The sequence below is a fragment of the Scyliorhinus canicula genome, chromosome 7 (assembly GCF_902713615.1).
Source record: "Scyliorhinus canicula chromosome 7, sScyCan1.1, whole genome shotgun sequence".
Taxonomy (NCBI): Eukaryota; Metazoa; Chordata; class Chondrichthyes; order Carcharhiniformes; family Scyliorhinidae; genus Scyliorhinus; species Scyliorhinus canicula.
The window spans coordinates 41,802,212-41,824,390 of record NC_052152.1 but is presented as its reverse complement, the minus strand read 5'-3'; the positions used below and the strand labels follow the sequence as shown (position 1 = coordinate 41,824,390).

Below are 22,179 nucleotides of genomic sequence, written 5' to 3'. Positions count from 1 at the left end.
TATTGATCATGTGTAATTAAAATTGATTTGAGATAACACATCTTATTATTTCAAGGACCAGTCAGGGGAGGGCAGTCTGGGACAAGCAGCACAAAGGGGAACCACCATACAGCAAGAAGCATAGAATCCTGCCGAACAACCAATCAATTCAGGCAGGGAGAGAGGAGCGAACTCTTCCACTTGCTTCTAACTTGCAAGAGTATTTACCATTTCTATACAAGTTTAGCCACAACTTTGTGTTAAAACCCAGACTTTCAATCTCCATTTAACCTCAGAGAACCTAGAGAAGGAACTCATCAAGACGGCAATGTTTCCCATCTTGTAGATCATAGAATTTACAGTGCAGAAGGCCATTCGGCCCATCAAGTCTACTGCAGGTGCTCTTTACCTACACCTAGGTAAAGAACACCTTACCTAAGCCCACACCTCCACCCTATCCCGATAACCCAGCAACCCACCTAACCCGCACATCTTTAGACTGTGGGAGGAAACCAGAGCACCCGGAGGAAACCCACGCAGACATATAGTGAACTTGCAGAATCCGCATAGACAATGATCCAAGCCTGGAATCGAACCCGGATCCCTGGCACTGCGAATCGATAGTGCTAACCACTGTGCTACTGTGCATGTTAATAACCAAAGTGCATGTTTCATCTCCGGAACTCACCTTTTTTTGTATATTTGTGTATTTATGTTTGATGAAGTGTTTTCTTTATACTTACATTTCAGGTGTTGCGTAAATAAACATTTATTTAATTTGATTAAAACACACTAGGAAGCTTTTTTGTGCCTAGCCTTTAAAATCACAACACTTAAAACGGGTTTAAAACTCTCTCTCTAAAATATTGTGTTCGGGGCTGGGGGAGGAGGTAGGGGATTCTTTTGGGTGCCTCAGAGATCGGGATGCCATTTAGAAATGATGTCTCAATCTCTTCATGGGTGTGGTGATATGCACCACTGTAAATACACAAGGGGTTAATGCAATACACTAAAACTAGGTAAACACTAGAGGGAGCACCAGAGACATCATGACACACAGACATTCAACCAATAGGTCAGTAAGATAGGACACGACCAATGGGCATTCAAGACACACCCAGAGGTGACACTACCACAAGGGGGCTACCCATATAAAAGGACAGGGCACACATGCTCTTTCTCTTTCCATAGGCAACACTCAGAGAAACAGCGGCAGATCAGGAAGCATCACACCCACCGCATGGATTAGAGCAGACTGGTTAGTTAGATTGAGTTATTATAGTTAGATTAGCAGGAGAGTCGAACTCAAGTAGGAGAATTGTTAACTGTTCAATAATGTGTAAACCTATCACCAAGTCTGAACCTTCCTTTATCCCCTAGTATACATCAAGGAAGCAGCTTATGCTACATGAAGAAGCATAACACAACATGGTACCAGTTAGTGCCTGTTAAATCTACATAGTTCAACTCAACATATTCGTGAGAACCAGCAAAAGCACCCAGGCAAGATGTTCGAGATTCCGGTTCCGCAGCAGCTCAGGTACCACAGCAATCTCATTGCAAACTGGCGTGCGTTCAGGCAGAGATTCGAGATCTACCCGGTAGCGTCCGGCCTTGATGGCGTGGCGGATGCAGAGAAAATAAAGCTTCTGCTCACCATTGCGGGTGCAAGAGCAGCAGGAATCTTCGAGACCTTCAAGTACTCCAAAGGGCAAGACAAGAGAGACTTCCAGGTAGTCCTGGACAAGTTTCAAGAATACTGTGAGGAACACACAAGAGAGAACGGTAAAAGAGACGCCAATACTCACCACGAGGCGAAGGTGAGGCTGCAAATCCAGAAAACGGCAGTTTTGATTGGCAGCCATCTTGGGGAAAGGAACCGCACATGCGCAGTTCCCCAAAAGAAGCATACCGGAAAAACAATGTTTTGCGCATGCGCGAGAAGCTGCGCATGCGCAATTGCAAAAAACAGTACAGGAAAAGCGATCTGCGCATGCGCGATCCATTCCTACGCTCTACATCACCAGCGTCATGATGTCAGAGGCCCCGGACCACGGACCACTTAAAGGGGAAATGTCCCAAAACAGTAAAAAAAAATGTTGAAGCCAGAAAACACAATTCTTTCACCTGGAACGACAGCACAATGCCTGAACTTCGACCAGGAGCTGAAAGTAAACTCCCCAGAACCTTGCAACAAGCAGTTAGCACTGCCGTAAGAGATGATTTAGTCCTTGAAGACTACGACTCAGACGTTGATGACTTCTTTGGACATCGCGAGCACAATAACAGCTCTGACACAAAAAGTGATGATATGGTCCTTGAAGACTACGACTCAGACGATGATTTCATCATTGGACGTGGCGACCACAGTACCAAATCCAAACTGCAACGAGATGTGTTGTACAGTGAAGAATCCGACACAGACATGGACGAGTTCTTCGGATTTGAGGATCCTCAGCCCAGCACAGACGACATCCTAACCCAGAAGTACAGGATTCTGCTGCGGCCTGACACCAAGAGATAGAGAGTGGTACAAGCCCACAGAGAGCGGCCTGATGCCAGGAGTCAGAGAGTAGTGGTCACAACGCCACAACAGTGGTCCACGCACCACGAAGAGTCCCCGACTCCACACAAGAGAGTGGTCCACGCACCACGAAAAGTCCCCGACTCCACACAGAGGGTGGTCCACGCACCACAAAGTGCCCCGACTCCGCACAGAAAGCGATGACAGATTCCACAGCGGGACCACTGTATGTCTCCACACAGAGAACACAGAGAGACTCCACAGCAAGACCACCGCATGACTCCACACGATGCCAGACTCCACAGAGAGAGTGGTACAAGCCTCCAGTGAGCTCGTTGACAGACTCCACGATGGAAGCAACGCAAGACTCCAGAGCGCAGTCCTTGCATGAACAAGACCATGAAGGCCTAGCAACCTCATCTGAGCAATGAGCCGCCGACGATGCAAGTCTGCCACGCTCAAGTGCACAGGAAGAAGACTATGACAGTCTACCACGCTCACGTGAACAACAAAAAGACTATGACAGTCTACCCAGATTATTTGAGCCACCAGAAGACTCTGCCAGTCTACCCAGCTCATCTAACCGACAAGAAGACTCTGAAGGTCTACCCACTGTATGTATGACAAAGGCTTCACAATTCCCATACAAGGTGTGACATCTCAGCGAGACTTACAGATCTCAGGTAGTATGTACAGAGGCACTCGACAATCAAAGTGAGGCTACTAGTGATTCCAGTGACAACACGTTAATTCAAACCTCATCCACTCGAGCCTCTCCACAGGAAAATGCATTCCTGAACGTTCTGACTCCGGACGGGGAGCATCAAGACACCTCAGATGATTCAAGTGAACCTGAAATTACTCTGGACGGGGAGTGTCAAGAAACCAAAGCTGATTCAGGTGAGCCAGAAAGGACTCCAGATGGGGACCATTGACAAGCAAAAGATGATTCTAGTGAACCGGACATGACTCCAGACGGGGAGCGCCGAGGAATCAGAGACGGCACGCTCAATGTAACAGCAGATGCCAGAAAGGACACTCACACAAGTAACTTTGTGAAGGACTCGAATTCTCCACTCGGTGTGGTCACTGAGCCCAACAAACACAACAACAAAACCTACGAAAACAACAACACCGACAGAACAAGAAGCGTACCAAGGGCACCAATGTCAACAACAAGCACGACAAAACCAACAACACTGGAACGATGACTGGTACGACATGGTACAACTCTGCAAATGCAGGACAATGTAACAGCACAGCTAACAGTGGCAAGAGTACAGCCATAACGTGGCTTAACAGCAAATCTCACCGATTCAAGTTTGCTCCACTGCAAACAGGCAAACCAGCTTTCAAGGAAGATGAGAGTGCTCCGCTACGAACAAGCAAACCAGCTTTCAAGGCAGCTGACATACTGCATCAATATCGCAATCACAAGAAACAGTCCAGGTTGGACGACACAGATTACATTCTGCATCACTACCACAAGCATAGAAAAAAAAGAGTCCAAATCAGACAACAAAGTGATTTGACCACTTCTTGGTTCCTTAAGCACAGGGACACTAACGGCGTTCACAAGGACATGCCGCCATCACCACCACCATTTCACCAACCAAACAAGAAAGCCACTCGACCATATTAATTCATGAACTTTGGACTCATACATATTATTAGTTATTGTGTAATCATCACTGTCATCATGATTTGTACATGTCATCACTTATCTACCTATTTTGTTCAATTTTCTTTAATACTGTACAGAAAATATGTAACACGGAGAAAGGGGGTAATGTGGTGATATGCATCACTGTAAATACACGAGGAGTTAATGCAAATACACTAAGACTAGGTAAACATAAGAGGGAGCACCAGAGACATCATGACACACAGACATTCAACCAATAGGTCAGAAGATAGGACACAAACAATGGGCAGTCAAGGCACACCCAGAGGTGACACTACCACAAGGGGGCTACCCATATAAAAGGACAGGGCACACATGCTCTTTCTATAGGCGACACTCAGAGAGACAGGGGCAAATCAGTAAGCATCACACCCACCGCATGAATTAGAGCAGACTGGTTAGTCAGATAGAGTTACTATAGTTAGATTAGCAGGAGAGTCGAACCCAAGTAGGAGAATTGTTAACTGTTCAATAAATGTGTTAAACCTATCTCCAAGTCTGAACCTTCCTTTGTCGGAGTATACATCAAGGAAACAGCTTGTGCTACATGAAGAAGCATAACACAATGGGAGCTCCCCATTGTATAAAAAGCAGGGCAATGTGCGGCCTTGGCCGCGCGTTACCCGTTCAGACCCCTTATTCAACACAAGTCCCGTTGAATAGCCATGTGTTTCTCGGCACTGCGGCTTAACTCGCTCACTCGGGGACTTTCTTCCATTTTGGGAAGATAATAATAATCTTTATTGCCACAAGTAGGCTGACATTAACACTGCAATGAAGTTACTGTGAAAATCCCCTAGTCACCACATTCGGACTTGCGTGGTTTGATGTCATAATTTATCTTATACTAACCCTGTGAATCTCCTTTCATTACGTTGAAAGGTGCTTTATGAATAAGTTGTTGTTGACCTGTCAGGGAGTCCCAGCGGGGGACGTCCTCACTGTGACGTCAGAACGCCGGCCCGCCCAGCCATACGAACCGCTGCGCAAGCGCCAGACCACAAGCTGAACAAAAAAAACTGGAAGGTAAGCGGAGGAACTTTCATGACGCGGCGTATCGGTGTTTGAGCAAAAGAGAAAACATGCTCAGAGGTCAGAAATCCACCGGCACTCATTGCAGCGGAGCAGTTATTGTCGTAATGCGCGGCGCAGTTCCGATCACACAACCGGCCCAACCGTTCCCTGGGACGGTTAAACTGTTGGGGTGTTATAAACTGTGTCGGAGAGGGGGTGTGAAGGGAGATGGGGTGAGCTGGAAAACAAACGCTGTACGTTGCAATTTTCTTGCTTAAAAGCTCAAGGGAATTAGTTCGATGAGAAACATAATAAGGTCAGTATCTGCAACAGTTTTGGTCTTGGATTGGTATTTTGAGGGAAGCTGGCTTGTTCCAATCTACCCCCGCGACGTTGTGGTAAATGCCGGCGATTTAAACTGAGCGCGCGAGCTGGCGGTGTTTGTAAAGCGCGCGCTCGAGAGGGGGCGGGTGAGGAAATATAACCTCTTCCGGGGGGGGGGGGGATGCAATATAACGTCTTTCGGGGGGGATACAATATAACGTCTTTCGGGGGGGGGGGATGCAATATAACGTCTTTCGGGGGGGTGGGGGATGCAATATAACGTCTTGGGGGGGGGGGGTGGGGGATGCAATATAACGTCTTTGTGGGGGGTGGGGGATGCAATATAACGTCTTTCGGGGGGGGTGGGGGATGCAATATAACGTCTTTCGGGGGGGTGGGGGATGCAATATAACGTCTTTCGGGGGGGGGGGATGCAATATAACGTCTTTCGGGGGGGGGATGCAATATAACGTCTTTCGGGGGGGGGGAATGCAATATAACCTCTTCGGGGGGGGGTGCAATATACCCTCTTTCGGGGGGGGGAGCAATATACCCTCTTTCGGGGCGGGGGGATGCAATATAACCTCTTTGGGGGGGGTGCAATATAACCTCTTTCGGTGGGGGGGGATGCAATATAACCTCTTTCGGGGGGGGGGGGATGCAATATAACCTCTTTGGGGGGGATGCAATATAACCTCTTTCGGGGGGGGGATGCAATATAACCTCTTTCGGGGGGGGGATGCAATATAACCTCTTTCGGGGGGGGGATGCAATATAACCTCTTTCGGGGGGGATGCAATATAACCTCTTTCGGGGGGGATGCAATATAACCTCTTTCGGGGGGGATGCAATATAACCTCTTTCGGGGGGGATGCAATATAACCTCTTTCGGGGGGGATGCAATATAACCTCTTTCGGTGGGGGGATGCAATATAACCTCTTTCGGTGTGGGGGGGTGCAATATAACCTCTTTCGAGGGGGGGAGAGGATGCAATATAACCTCTTTTGGGGGGAGGATGCAATATAACCTCTTTCGGGGGGGGGGAAGGATGCAATATAACCTCTTTCGGGGGGGATGCAATATAACCTCTTTCGGGGGGGGGATGCAATATAACCTCTGTCCGCGGGGGGGATGATGCAATATAACCTCTTTCCCGCGGGGGGGATGATGCAATATAACCTCGTTCCAAGGGGGGGGGGGGGGGGGATGCAATATAACCTCGTTCCAATGGGGGGGGTGGGTGGATGGAATTCAACATAACCTCTTTCCTGAGGGAGGGGGATGCAATATAACCTCTTTGGGGGGGGAATGCTATATAACCTCTTTCGGGGGGGGGGGGGGGAATGCAATATAACCTCTTTTGGGGGGGGATGCAATATAACCTCTTTCGGGGGGGGGGATGCAATATAACCTCTCCCAGCTGCACTGACTACACAGCAACTTCACCCCCCCCCCCCCCCCCCCCCCCCGCCTCCCTCCCTGTCCAAGCTCCCGCACTTACCTTGGACACTTTCGCCCCAGCCTATTCCAAGGAACAATGGGACCTTGGCTTGTTTGTCCATAGATCTCTGAAGGCAGAAGGGCAGATTAATCGGATGATAATCTTTTTTGTCGCAAAGTAGATTTACATTAACACTGCAATGAAGTTACTGTAAAAAGCCCCAGTCGCCACATTTCGGTGCCTGTCCGGGTACACAGGGAGAATTCAGAATGTCCAACTCACCTAACAGCAGATCTTTCAAGACTTGTGGGAGGAAACCGGAGCACCCAGAGGAAACCCACGCAGACATGAAGGCAAGCATGTTGTATGCCTTCTTGCCCACTCTATCGACCTGCAATGCCACCTTCAGGTTACAATGGAACTGAACTCCAGATCTCTCTGTACATCAATTTTCCCCAGGACTCTTCCGTTGACCGTATAGTCCGCTCTTGAATTGGATCTTCTAAAATGCATCACTTCGCATTTGCCTGGATTGAACTCCATCTGCCATTTCTCTGCCTAACTCTCTAATCTATCTATATTTTGCTGTATTCTCTGACAGTCCCCCTAGCTATCTGCAACTCCACCAATCTTAGTATCATCACCTTGAAATCGTGACCCCTTGTAATTGACACCCCCACTCTTGGGAAAAGCTTGTTGCTATCCACCCTGTCCATACCTCTCATAATTCTGTAGACCTCAATCAGGTGGTAGAGGCAGGCACGATAGCATCATTTAAGATGCATCTAGACAGATATATGAACGGGCGGGAACAGAGCGAAGTAGATCCTTGGAAAATAGGAGACATTTTTAGATAAAGGATCTGGATCGGCGCAGGCTGGGAGGGCCGAAGGGCCTGTTCCTGTGCTGTAATTTTCTTTGTTCTTTGACCTTGGACACTGGAGCTGTGTAGCAACTGTGCTAAGCACTGTGCCACCCATGAAAAAGATATGGGTCGCTTGCCTTTATCAATCATTGCATAGATTACAAAAGCAGGAAGTCATGTTGGAGTTGTATAAAACTTTTTTGAAGCCATAATCGGAGTACTGTGTGCAGTTAGGAAGGATGTGATTGCACTGGACGGGGGTGAAGAGATTCGCTGGAGGAGAGAAGATAGGGGCATGGACAGGCTGGATAGGGAGTAGCTGTTCCCCTTAGTTGAAGGTCAGTTATGAGGGGACACATGTTCAAGGTAAAGGGCAGGAGGTTGAGGAGGGATGTGAGGAAAAATGTTTTTACCCAAAAGGTGGTGACATTCTGGAATGCACTGCCTGGGAGAATGGTAGAGGCGGTTTGCCTCGCATCCTTTAAAAAGTGCCTAGATGAGCACTTGGCACATTGTAACATTCAGGGCTATGGGCCAAGTAAATGGGATTAGGTAGGTAGGTCAGGCGATTTTCATGTGTTGGTGCAGACTTGATGGGCTGAATGGCCTCTTCTACGAGGCTTTATGGCATTTAATGCTGTAAAAGGGGGAGCATGCCCTCCTTGGCTACATTTATTTTGGAATCCACCGCTGGACCCAGGGACTCCCTGCACTGCCATAATCTTGCTTGACCTCGGTCAGAAAGGTCAGGAGAGACAGGCATTGAAGAAATTAAGTACAGGAAAGTCTGTAGGGAGTGGCAGTCCAACGCTGATTGTCACTCCAAGAAAGTTATGACCCAATGTTATTGTTTTCTTTGATAGTAATGTGTTAAAATTGTGAAATCTATCAATCTGTTAAATTCCCTTTTTTTGTTACCTAGAAATGGATCCAACGTCTTCCATGAAATCTCTGTTGCTGGCAATCACCCAATATAAAAATGCGAAAACTGAAAGTAATGTTTTGCAAGTGCAAAGGCAATTGGATGTAAGTACAGAACTTATTGTATGGAAGAAAAGTTAATGTATTAATACTCTTTACAAGTGTGAGATGTTTCTATATATGTCCGCGATTACACTACAAAAACAATCAATTGACTATAGAATGCTCTTGACACTGAAAGAATGTTTCATTTGATTATTTTCATTTCTCTCCATTGTTGCTGTGCTCCCATCCTTCCTCATTCCCACCTTTCTCCCTTTTTCCTCTGATTGACATAAAATGTCTCCATGGTTTTAACTGTAGCATTTTATGTTATCATTTTTAATGGATTTGTCTTATGTCAGTCTTTGGAATAAGGAAACCCTTGTTTAAGCATGTCAGCATTTTATAATGGAACAATCCATAGGCTCTGGGCGAATAGTTGACCTTGCATAAAAGTTGACCCCTGACATTTTATCAAAAAAGTAGTAACCCTTTCTACTTATATGCTCACTATGGCTGTCATAGATCGACTCTCCCTCTCACTAAATCTCATCTGCTTCATGCTTTTTGCCCTGTGTTACTGTAAGCGAGGGCTCAGAAGAAGAGTGACGAGAGGAAGGAAGTGAGCGAAAGGAGCTGCAAGCCGGAGAGTTAGACAGGGAAGTGAAAGGTGGGAGAGTTGGGCCGGGAAGTGGTCAGCGGGAGAGAGTCTTGGGGAGGAGGAGATGCCATGTCAAAATGTCACCGCTCTGCCAGCCCTGGCACAAAACTATTTCAACACCACAAGTAAAATCTATCCTTTTTTACCTAAAATTTGGCCTCACAAAGTTGACTTTTATACAAGCACATATGATATTTTTGGAAGATTTGGTGAAGGAATTTCCTCCATTGATTCCATGCTCAGCTGATGTTTTCTTTTTAAAGCATTTAGTTTACTCATTGTAATTGCAAATTGTGCGCTGCCAAAAGGAAGTTGAATTTATTAGACTGTTCTTTCAAAGACCATGCACAATGAAAAGCCTCTTGTGCTGTAAGATTCAACGAATTGCCAGTTAAAAGCATTTTGAGAACATTGTGTAATTTTTGAAACAAATCATTAACTTTTTTTCTTCAATTAAAATTTCCAACGTTAAGATACCAAAATTAGATTTTAAATAAAATATTGAAGAAACCTGAAATAATTCCTTGGACTTAAACAACATTTTATTTGGCTGCTTTTGAAGAAATGAAGAAAACCTTCCGGACCAGACCAATGTCAAAAGCTTAATTCTGGTTAAAAACTTATATTTGTGTGTGCAGTGCATCGACAACATAGGTATTGGCCAGCAATGTGGAAAATTGCTCAGGTACGTCTTGTACACAAAAAGCAGGACTTACCCAACCCAGCCATTTCCAACCCATCAACCTACCCTTGATAATCAATAAAATGATGGAAGGGTCATCAGCAGTGCTGTCAAGCGGCACTTGTTTTGCAATAACCTGCTCACTGACACTCTGTTTGGGTTCTGCCAGGGTCACTCAGCTCCTGACCTCATTTCAGCCTTGGTTCAAATATGGAAGAAGGAGCTGAAATCCAGAGGTGATGTGAGAATAGCTTCCCTTGACATCAAGACAGCATGTGACTGAATATGGCATCAAGAAGCCCTAACAAAACGTGAAGTCAATGGAAATCCAAGGAAAGCCCTCTGCAGGTTCAATTCATATCAGCCACAAAAGATGATGGTTGTGGTGGTTGGAGGTCAATCATCTCGGTTCCAGGACATCATTGCAGGAGTTCCTCCGGATAGTGTCCTATGTCTAACCATCTTCAGCTGCTTCATCAATGATCTTCCTTCCATCATATGTTGAGAATTGGGGATATTCGCAGATTGTGCAATCAATGTTCAGCACCATTCGTGATACTGAAGAAGACTGTTTCCAAATGCAGCTAGACCTGGATAATATTCAGGCTTGGGCTGACAAGTGGAAAATTAACATTAATGCTACACAAGTGCCATCTCCAACAAGAGAGAATCTGACCATTGCCCTTGACGTGCAATGGTATTCCAATCATTGAATCCCCCAATATCAACAAGTGATTCTCACCTTACCTCTGGATTGTGCCATTGACTAGAAACTGGACTAGCCATATAAATCATGTGGCTACAAGAGCAGGTCAGAGGCGAGGAATCCTGCAACGAATATCTTGTCTCCTGACTCCCCAATGCCTGCCCACCATCTACAAGGCACAATTCAGGGGTTTGATGGAATAGCCTTCACTTGCCCAGATGAGAGCAGCTCCAACAACACTCGAGAAGCTTGGCAACATCTAGGACAAATTAGCCCGCTTGATTGGCACCTCATGCACCAATCCTTCACTCCCTCCACCACCAACTAACAATAGCAGCAGTGTGTACCGTCTACACTTTAGACTGTAGGAAGGCTCCTAAGGCAGCACCTTCTAATCCCATGATTGTTACCAACTAGAAGGTCAAAGGCAGTAGACACGTGAACACCACCACCTGCAAGTTCCCCTCCAAGCCACACACCATCCTGACTTGGAAATATATCACTGTTCCTTCACTGTCACTGGGTAAAAATTCTGGAACTCCATCCCTGGCAGCACTTTGTGTACCTACACCACAGTGAACACAGCGGTTCAAGAAGGCAGCTCACCACCAAATTCTCGAGGGTACTTGGGGATAGGCAATAAATGCTGACCTAGCCAGTGACATCCACAACTTGTAAATTAATTTAACAAAAAAGAATCTGAGTCGGGAATATCTGATCCGGGGAATATGTTGTTTTCTCATCTTCAGTTTTCCCATGGATATTAGTGTGAGCAGTGGAAGGATTTATAGGTTGATTAACACCTGGAATATAAACACTGCTACCATGGCTGAAGCAATCATTATACTAGCAGATAGTGGTCTTGTGTAGCAGGAGTTTTTAGGTTTTTCATATTTTTTGCAATAAGCGCAGCAAAGTAACAAAAACAATCTGCAAAATGGGTACAATACAGAAGAATTACAGCAAACATAGAAACACGCAAGACAGGATAAAATTCAGAACAGTACTCTTAAGATACCGGCGCCTCTAGTTTATAAAACAAATCAATTTCAACAACAGATTATCATTGAGTGGGGGAAAGGAGGAACAGTTGAGGATGCATGCCTACTGCGATGGCAAGACTAACAAAATGAAATAGCTCATGGAAAACCCAACAGGAGTAAGTCCGCCAATGTGGAACCTAAGAATTTAAGATAGGGATCCACCTTAGAGTGGATCAGGAATTCCATTGGGATGCAATCCATAATTAGCCTATGCCAGTTTTGAATTGAAAGATATTTTTCACAAATCCAGGAGCATAGGATATTCTCACGAGCTACAACGGTCAAGATATTGTAAGCCTTTTTCCGTTAGAATCATCTGCAAGATCCAGAATCACGAACAAAGGATTTTAAGGCACTGGTTTTCAACCTGTGTGCTGTGAAAAAAGTCCAAGTGTGCCATGAAATTTTGTACAAAGGTATTGAAAATCAAAGTAAAACAAACCTGTTGTTTCAGCTAAAGCAATATGCAATCCAACCAAAATTAAAACTTGTAGAACTCATGAAGATTAATAATCAAATACTTTAAAAATGAGGTATCGGTTTTTCGATTCTAAAATGTGAACATTCTAAACGTAGGTGGCCAAAGGGTGAAATTGAGATGACATGATAGTTTTTTTATAATAATATTATTCAAAGCTTTTCAACAAAAATATAAATATACAGAATGTCAAAAGAACAACTAAAGAAAAATGACTTTCTGATAGGCTTATTCCCTATCAGTAAATTTAGAGTTACCAAGACTCTGATTGATGATGTTTCCACCACAATAGTCACCTCTCTGTATGGGGCTCTCATATTGGCTGTGGCCTTGCGCTGACGCGCTGTGTTTTTCTTTGAAAGTCTGCCTCTGGCCACACAATCTAATTGCAGGGATTAATATAATACTGAAAATAATTGTGAAAATAGTTTAACCAGGATTAGTATGCTCCATATGAGACTGTGAGTACTTGTTATTTTCTTCTCCACGGACATTTTTTCCCACAGACCATTTTCTTCTTCAACGGATACACAAACCACCTGCAGTACCCATGGTCCGTGGACCGCAGGTTGGGAACTACTGTTCTATCCCAATGAAAAGTCTTAGCAGCCTCCAACAGTGCCCCATCTAGCTATGCCAAGGGGCTTCAGTGTAGCCCCTACCCAATGCTAAATATCAAGGCTTGGAAATGGAGCCCGCAGATTGTAACCCGTGACCAGTGTCATTTACTTAGTTAGGTCAGGCTGCAGATGCTCCCAAAGATACAGAGACAGCCACCCTGGCCCAAGCCCTCATCTGAGCAATTCCAAGTACAGATATTCATCATTCCTTTAGGAGGAGGTTTTAGACCTACAAAAAAAACTTCAAAGTAACTAATGTTCGGTCCTGATTGTAATTTCTGTTAGACCTTTTGAACAAGGAACTTCTGGGAATTCCTCAACCTTTCTCTTTGCCATGATTTCAGATGCCCAAGGTTCCCAACTGGAATTTTAAGTTCTGGCCCAGAGAGACCAGGATCCTGCCCATATTCAAGGCTACACTCCCATTGCCAATGGGACCAGTCCCCCCTCCAGCCATTTGAACTGAGGGGAGTCTAGTTGTCAGGCTGTAATTGGCACATATTTCATAGCATTGCTTTGTATTCTTTCTTGGCTTAAAATCTGGTAACGGATAAAATTAAGATACATAGGTAAAAAAAATTATATGAAGTAGAGACCACTATATATGGCTTTCACAGAACAATGAAGTCAAACATCAAAAATTTTCTAGAGTACCTTTTGATGCAAATGGAATTTCATAGAATTTACAGTGCAGAAGGAGGCCATTCGGCCCATCGAGTCTGCACCGGCTCTTGAAAAGAGCACCCTACTCAAGCTCTACACCTCCACCCTATCCCCATAACGCAGTAACCCCACCCAACACTAAGGGCAATTTAGCATAGCCAATCCACCTAACCTGCACATCTTTGGACTGTGGGAGGAAACCAGAGCACCCGGAGGAAACCCATGCACACACGGGGAGAATGTTCAAACTTTGCACAGACAGTGACCCAAGCCGGCAATCGAACCTGGGACCCTGGAGCTGTGAAGCGATTGTGCTATCCACAATGCTGCTGTGCTGCCCTTTGACTCTTATCATTCTGTTAATGGCACTGATGTTGCCTCCTACATGGCTTGAGTGTCCCTTTTATAAAATAATATCTTCCAACTCTAATGTACTAATACTGGTAGTAAAAATCCAGAATGATCATGAGTTTAACAATGGCTTTTTGATGTTATTGATGCATTATTGGATATACTGTATTCTTCAAATGTTCACTGCAGATTTCCAATCTTAAGAATGGCCAATCCTGTTCTTGTTCAATTTACGGTTTAAACTCCTATAATTTGTATTCATAGAATAATGGGCAATGTTAGCTAAAATGACAACTGATTTAGAAGCTTCTGAACAAGCAAATTGAAAGAGACAAGGATTATGTTTGGCATAGTGTCCTTGTCACAATCTTTATTCATGGTCTAGAAATATCCAAGGAATCAAATTTTGAAATATTCTTTTATCTTTCTAGGTAATTTGTGGGACAAAAGCCGTAATGATATTTGCAACAAATCAAAGTTTACCAAGTGAATGTCTGAATAGCCTTGTGGAACTTGTTGGTGACCCTAACATAAAAGTGACATTGACTCTAAAGATTATTGGATTACTAACACAGCTAGGTATGATTCATTTTGTTAGAATAAATTGAATGCTATAGTTCAATTGTGGATTTACATTATTTATCATTTTTATTTTCACTTCATACTGTAATAAAATTTGTTTTCGCTTCTAGATTGTTAAAAGTTTGAATACAAACATGCATATATATGTATCTGTAAAAGGTAAGGGGAGAGAAACTGAGTGTAATCAATATTTTCAACTTTCTCCAAAAACTTATTTTTAAAATTGCTTGTACCTTTTCATGGAAATTTATACTTTTGGCTCAAAAGTTTTGGAAAGTCTATAAATTAAATCAATTCTTTTGGATTATTTGGATTATATACAGATGGGACAGAGTGATGTGATAACCCACAGTCCGGATGACCACATTAGTATAATGTGAAGGAAAAGGATGGGCCTAATTGAATAGATATAAATCATTAGCTGGGACTTTAAAATCTGAAGGGAATGGACTCAAAAAAAGGGGACAGTAATTATCAAAAATTTGAAGTCAGACTGGGAGTAATTAGTATAAAATAACTTGAGTGAAGCACAGAAAGCTATATGATAATTTTTTTGCAAGGAAATATAATCTGATATTCTACTATTTTCCTAATATATAAGGATCCTGGGGAGATGCAGGACAATTTATTGCAATTAAAAGGTTGTGATGTGCTTAGACTGAGTGCAGTATTTGGAACTATTATAGTATCAGGATAAGATACTTTTGAAATTGTAGTGAACAGGATTCAACTTGTGAATTATCTAAATTTGGGAATGCTAAAAAATCCAAAGCTATAAATGTAGAAAGACATAAGCATTCTCTTCACTGTTTTTCTGGGGTAAGGGACTTGGATTAAAAAATTATCCTTCCCTGACGTTTATGTTTTAAACTTCTGAGGATAAAGCTATTTTTGTCTTTCAGTTTATCAGAAGTCATTGTAAAAATATCAGATGAGTCTTTTTTACTTACAAATTAATGAAATCTAATAAAGCTACTCATTGTAATTTGTGTATTAAGTATAATTTGGTCATTTAAGATTCATTACATGTATTGTTTTAAAGGATGCTTTCTAAATCCTTTGATTCTTTTTTAGTTTTCTGGTTTTCGCAATCTAGACTGATGGTGTAACAGCCAGCCTATTTTCAAACTTCCATGATTCTACAGTAGTCCCCCTTTATAACGCGGGTGTTGGGGTCCAAGACAGCCACCCGCGTTGCAACCGAGCCGCGGATATCCACGATGGGGGTTTTAAATTTATTTAAAAATCTATGCTAGCGCTTCCCATTGAGAGTCTACGGGGGGCGGGGGAGAGGTCAGACCCCCGTAGACTCACAATGGGAAGCGCTAGCATAGATTTTTAAATAAATTTAAAACCGCCATCGTGGATCCAATTAAAATTTCAGCGGCCGTCACACTTTGATCCGGAGAAGGAAGCTGCTCTCACTGAAATCAGCCGGCCGCTGAAATTGGACACTGCCCGCTGCTCTCTCCCTCCAATCCAACTTTTAAGTTGTAATGTTTCTGATTGGGAGGGAGGAGAGCAGCCGGCAGTGTCAATTTCTTTTTTTTTCCTCCGGCTTTCCCCCTCTCCCCCCACATCCTCCACTAGACCCCTCTCCCCCCCACACCCTCCGGCTCGCCCCCTCTCTCCCCACACCCTCCGCTCGCCCCCTCTCCCCCACACCCCCGACTCGCCCCCTCTCCCCCCACACCCTCCGGCTTGCCCCCTCTCCCCCCACACCCTCCGGCTCGCCCCCTCTCCCCCCCACATCCTCCGGCTCGCCCCCTCCCCACACCCTCCGGCTCGCCCCTCTCCCCCCACACCTTCCGGCTCTCCCCTCTCCCCCACACCCTCCGGCCTCGCTCCCTCTCCCCCCTCTCCCCCACAACCCTCCTGCTCTCCCCCACAGCGTCCAGCTCGCCCCTCTCCCCCCACACCTTCTGGCTCGCTCCCTCTCCCCCACACCCTCCCTGCTCTCCCCCACAGCGTCCAGCTTGCCCCCTGTCCCCCCACACCCTCCGGCTCGCCCCCCTCCCCACACCCTCCGGCTCGCCCCCTCCCCCCCCTCTCCTCCCCTCCCCCCCCTCTCTTCCCCTCCCCCCCCCTCTCCTCCCCGTCCCCCAACACCCGCAGGGCCCCACTCTCTCCGCCAACACCCGCAGGGCCCTCCTCTCTCCCACCCAACACCCGCAGGTCCACCCTCTCTCCCCCACACCACCCCCCTGTCTCCCCCACACCTCACAGGGTCTCCCCCCCTCCGCTTCCCCCCAACACCCCCGCCCCCCACCTCTCCCCCCCCCCCCCCCCCCCCCCCGCAGACCCCCCTCTCTCCCCAACACCCGCAGGGCCCCCTCTCTCCCCACACCCCCAGGGGTTCTCCCCCACACCCCCAGGGGGCCCTCCCCCCACACACCCAGGGGTCTCCCCCACACCCGCCCCCCTCCTCTCCCCCCAACACCCCCCCCCTCCCTCTCCCCCCCCCCCAACACCCGCCCCCCCCTCCTCTCCCCCCCAACACCCGCCCCCTCCTCTCCCCCCCCAACACCCGCCCCCCTCCTCTCCCCCCCCCCCAACACCCGCCCCCCTCCTCTCCCCCCCCCCAACACCCGCCCCCCTCCTCTCCCCCCCAACACCCGCCCCCCTCCTCATCTCCCCCCCAACGCCCGCCCCCCTCCTCTCCCCCCCCCCCCCCAACACCCGCCCCCCTCCTCTCCCCCCCCCCCAATACCCGCCCCCCTTCTCTCCCCCCCAACACCCGCCCCCCTCCTCTCCCCCCCCCCAACACCCCGCCCCCCCCCCCCCCCAGGGCCCTCCTCTCTCCCCCCAACACCCGCAGTCCCCCTCTTCTCCCCACACCCCCAGGGGGGTTGCTCCCACACATCCGCCCCCCTTCCTCTCCCACCCCCAACACCCGCCCGACCCCCCCCCTCTTCTCCCCCCCCAACCACCCGCCCCCCCTCTTCTCCCCCCCCCCCCCCCAACACCAACCTTGCTGTCCTGGGATGACCCTATCAGGACCAAGGAGCTCCAAAGCAGCATCACTAACGGGATCATTCAGTGCAAAAACCTCGCCATCTGTGATCCTCTTCCTCCCCCCCCCCACCACACCCGCCCCCCCCGTCTCTCTCTCTCCCCCCCACACCACCCCCCCCCCCCCAACCCTCTCTCCCGCCCCCCCCCCCTCTTTCCCTCCCCCCCCCTACCCCCCCCCCACCTCTTCTCCCCCCCCCCCCCCCCCCCCCCCCCCCCCCCCCCCCAACACCCGCCCCCCCCTCTTCTCCCCCCCAACACCCGCCCCCCCCTCGGCAGTGTCAATTTCAGCGGCCGGCTGATTATTTCAGTGAGAGCAGCTTCCCTCTCTGGATCAAAGTGAGCCGGCCGCTGAAATTGACACTGCCCGCTGCTCTCTCCCTCCAATCCAACTTTTAAGTTTTAATGTTTCTGATTGGAGGGAGAGAGCAGCCGGCAGTGTCAATTTCAGCGGCCGGCTCACTTTGATCCAGAGAGGGAAGCTGCTCTCACTGAAATAATCAGCCGGCCGCTGAAATTGACACAACTGACAGTTGGGGTCCATAATCCCCCCCCGCGGTATATTGCGGAGCGCGGTATAACGGGGGACTACTGTATTACCAGTAATTGAGGAGTGTGTGAGGACAAACCATGGTTATTCACTTCATATGCGGAAATGTCCGACCTCACTTTGGTGTCTCCTTATAAAGAATATTGAAATCAGGGCACCCTGTGAGGGAGACCACTTTCTTATAAAGTGTGTCGGTAGTTTAATGAGCTACACTGCCATATTGGATAGGCACATGGAGCACACCAGAATGACAGGGAGTGGGATAGCTTGATCTTGGTTTCGGACAAAGCTCGGCACAACATCGAGGGCCGAAGGCCCTGTTCTGTGCTGTACTGTTCTTTCTATGTATTTTGTTTATAATTGCAGAAGTTGACATTTTTACATGGAACTATTTCACATTATTGCACCTGACATCAGTACCAGTTTTAAAGTATTTTATTTTATGTTTCTATTCCAGCATCAGACAGTGAAAGCAGAGAGACTTTGCACACATACAACCTCATTGGTGCACTTGCAGCAGTGGTTCAACATTACAGTACAGCTCCCAATGAGCAGGTTGTACTGCAGGTATGAATCTAGTATAATTGGCAAGTACCTTTGGCATGGGGTGCAGAAGAGGAGAAGATTCAAGGACGGAATAAGACAATAAATGTTAAATTGTTAGAAATTCGGAGGAGTGTTTTTAAAATAACTACTCTCATCAGACCAGAATCATCTTGTTAACTGCCTTTCTATGGTATTTAAAGATTAACTAGGACATCACATTAGGTGGCACAGTGGTCAGCACTGCTGCCTCGTAGTTCCAGGGACCCTGGTTCAATTCTAGTCTTGGGTGCCTGTCTGTGTGGAGTTTGTACTTTCTCTTTGTATCTGTGGGTTTCCTCCAGGTGCTCCAGTTTCCTCCCATAGTTCAAAGATGTGCAGGTTAGGTGAATTGGCCATGATAAATTGCCCTTAGTGTTCAGAGATGTGTAAGTGGGGGTTATTGGGTGGAGTGCTCTTTCAGAGGGTCGGAGCAGACTCGATGAGCCGAATGGCTTTCTTCTGCACTGTAGGCATTCTGTGAACATAACAATTTGTTTTGTCAAAGTAGTGTAGAGTAGAGAGTTTTATTTTCCGCTTTTCTTTTTTTTTCTAACCTCTTTAACAAGTGTTACTTTGTAACAACATTTATTTATTAGCTATCAAAAATTCACTGAAAATAAGTTTCAGGTAAATATAATTAAGGATTTGCTAACACACTGTTCCATGGCTGTGTATTTCTTGCTCTTGAAAATAATTCTATCAAAACTTGAGCACCAGAGATTTATATGTATTTATTTGTAAGGTATGTGTTAATTGCACAGTTTTGAATTTTAATAAATTACTTAATCATTTATTTTTCAACAGAGCTTGCAGCTTCTACAGAAAATGACTTACAACACCAGGGTTTTTAATTGTAGTGCAAATATTGATGTGCTGATTACTTTTCTGATGAAACATATGTAAGTTTGTGACAGATTTATTATTATTAACAATCTGATTAGAACAACTTGTGTGTGTTTATGGTGCAGCTTTAATATTGTCATTGTATTGAAGTTCTCTCTGTCCTCTTTTATGTTTCAATTATTGCAGACCATTTCCAAAGGTTTCCACATTACTGGCCCCTTGATACCAGAAAGAAACACCCTTTCCCCAACAGTAAGAACCCCTCCCCAAACAGCTGATGGTGATTAATTCTTTAAAGTAGGAAATGAATGGCTGCCACTTCAGGTAGAATCCCTTGACCACCCCCGAGCAAAAACTGATAGCCAAGTTCTCCACGCACAAGTATGGCCTCAATTGGGACCTTGGATTCATGTTGAATTACATTCACCCCCCACCATCTGGCCTGGGCTTGCGAAATCCTACCAACTATCATTGACTTTGTCTATATATGTGTTTGTGGACCCCACCTCTTCACTCGCCTGATGAAGGAGCTGCGCTCTGAAAGATAGTGATTCCAAACAAACCTGTTGGACTTTAACCTGATGTTGTAAGACTTCATAGGTGACAGACAGCCTCACCAGATATACTATCCCGAACAGAACTGCCTTCTTGTACAAGGTAGCCGTACCGTTGTTAAAGGCCGCCCGCTTCCTCACCAGCTCCGCTCCCATGACCTGCAATAGGTTGCCCTCCCATTTCCAATCCCGATAATCTTTAGCCCATTTCAGAACCTGCTCCTTTCCTTGGAAGCTATGGAAGTGAACTATGACTACACGTGGCAGCTTGTTCGGCAGCAATTTCAGACGAATTTCCGATGGGCCCTGTCTAACTCCGGAGGGGACGCAAGACCACTTTTCCCCCATCATTTGCCCAAGCATCTGCACAAGATCCGAGGTGGGATCAAGGCCCTCTATCCCCTCCGAAAACCCCACATCTCTAAGGTTTTGCCTCCTGGAACGAATTCCGAGATCATCGACTTTGGCCTTCAACCTCTTGTTCTCATCCCGGCTTCCAACAAAGCAAGCTACTCACCATGCCTCATCAATGCTTCCTCCATACCCTCTAGCACCTCAACATTGTTTTTCGCCGTCTCAGCAGTCTTTTTCAAGTTTGAACCGGACAGGGTCCAGCGCTTCCTTGAATGACTTTTACAAGTTCTTTCTGTCAATTTCCACTGATGGTCGAAGTGGGTGTCCAATTCCCTAGCGAGCACGCTAGCGAGCATATCCGCTGTTATTGGGGGGGCCATTGTGCCGATACAGCATCCGCCATTTTGTCCATGGAGGAACTGTGCGATGCCTCCGGATCAGTCGATGCATTACTTTCTGACGCTTGTTTACTCTCTTTTTTTGTCATTGAGACGGCTCAGGAATCCTGTATACTCCACCAAAAGTGTTTCTCTGTAAAAACGTCACTGAGAAACCGGGTAAAAAGAGCTTTAAAACACGGATTCTGGTGGGAGCTGCTTAGTAAGTGACCTCTCCTCACATGCCAACCGCCACTGGAAGTCATTTGTTAACATTTCTGACTATTCCTCGGGGCCTGGATTTCCTTTAGCCTTTATGCTTTCACTAGCACCTCCGTGTCTCTGGCCTAAACTCCCTCATGTGATGCTGTCAAGATAAATTCAGTGTTGTTTTCTTGGTCAATGTTTAGTCCATTATCAAGATTGCATTTTGATCATCAGAGCATTGTCTGCGAACAACCTGTTCCTCACTGCTGCTGAAATATTACCCCATGTCTTCATCTTTGCAGTTGATAGCACTGCATCATCTTTGCAGTTGATAGCAGTCCGCACTGTCTGTGCGGAGTCTGCACGTCCTCCCCGTGTGTGCGTGGGTTTCCTCCGGGTGCTCCGGTTTCCTCCCACAGTCCAAAGATGTGCGGGTTAGGTGGATTGGCCATGCTAAATTGCCCGTAGTGTCCTAAAAAAGTAAGGTTAAGGGGGGTTGTTGTTGGGTTACGGGTATAGGGTGGATACGTGGGTTTGATCATTGCTCGGCACAACATCGAGGGCCGAAGGGCCTGTTCTGTGCTGTACTGTTCTATGTTCTATGTACTGTTCTATGTTCTATAACTGCAATGCTTTCCACACCTGCATCCCTGATTCAATACTTCACAACATTCAGCTAATCCAGAACTCTGCTTTGTCTCCTCCGCTATAATGCTCTTCACATCCTTCCCTCCTGTTTGAGTTTATGACTTTTAAGATGTGAAATGCTAAGTTTTTTTAATCTCCATTTCTTAATTAAAGAAATGGGGTACATCTTACATTGGGTATCTTCAATTGAGCCTTTTAAGGGCAATTATTCTAAACTAGAAATGGCTACAAGTACAAGAGGTGAACATGTTGGACAGCATTATCTAACATCAGGAATTTTTTTGTATTAAATAAAACCAGTGTAGAAGTGAATTACTTGCATAAATATGAATTGAGAAGAAAATTGTACTGCTGACTTGAAGGGTAGAGCTTTGGTTTTGGACACCTGACAATCAACCTCATGGCAGCAGATTGACCTGTAAAACTTTATTAACTGCACTCCAAAATACAGGCAAGACGTAATTATCC

General features: G+C 46.3%; 1 protein-coding gene across 3 annotated transcripts in view; it reads left to right on the top strand.

The window, feature by feature from the left end:
- Window positions 1–5,106: 5,106 nt before the first annotated feature.
- cip2a (cellular inhibitor of PP2A) overlaps window positions 5,107–22,179 on the top strand; it is a 74,764-nt gene continuing 57,691 nt past the window's right edge. Inside the window, exons 1-5 of one of the 3 annotated variants that reach the window (XM_038801858.1) lie at window positions 5,107–5,213; window positions 8,755–8,858; window positions 14,431–14,578; window positions 18,601–18,710; window positions 19,533–19,627. In XM_038801858.1, coding sequence (XP_038657786.1) covers window positions 8,757–8,858; window positions 14,431–14,578; window positions 18,601–18,710; window positions 19,533–19,627 — 455 coding nt within the window. In that variant the 5' untranslated portion in view covers window positions 5,107–5,213; window positions 8,755–8,756. The other 2 variants (XM_038801857.1, XM_038801859.1) reach the window with 2 other exon arrangements.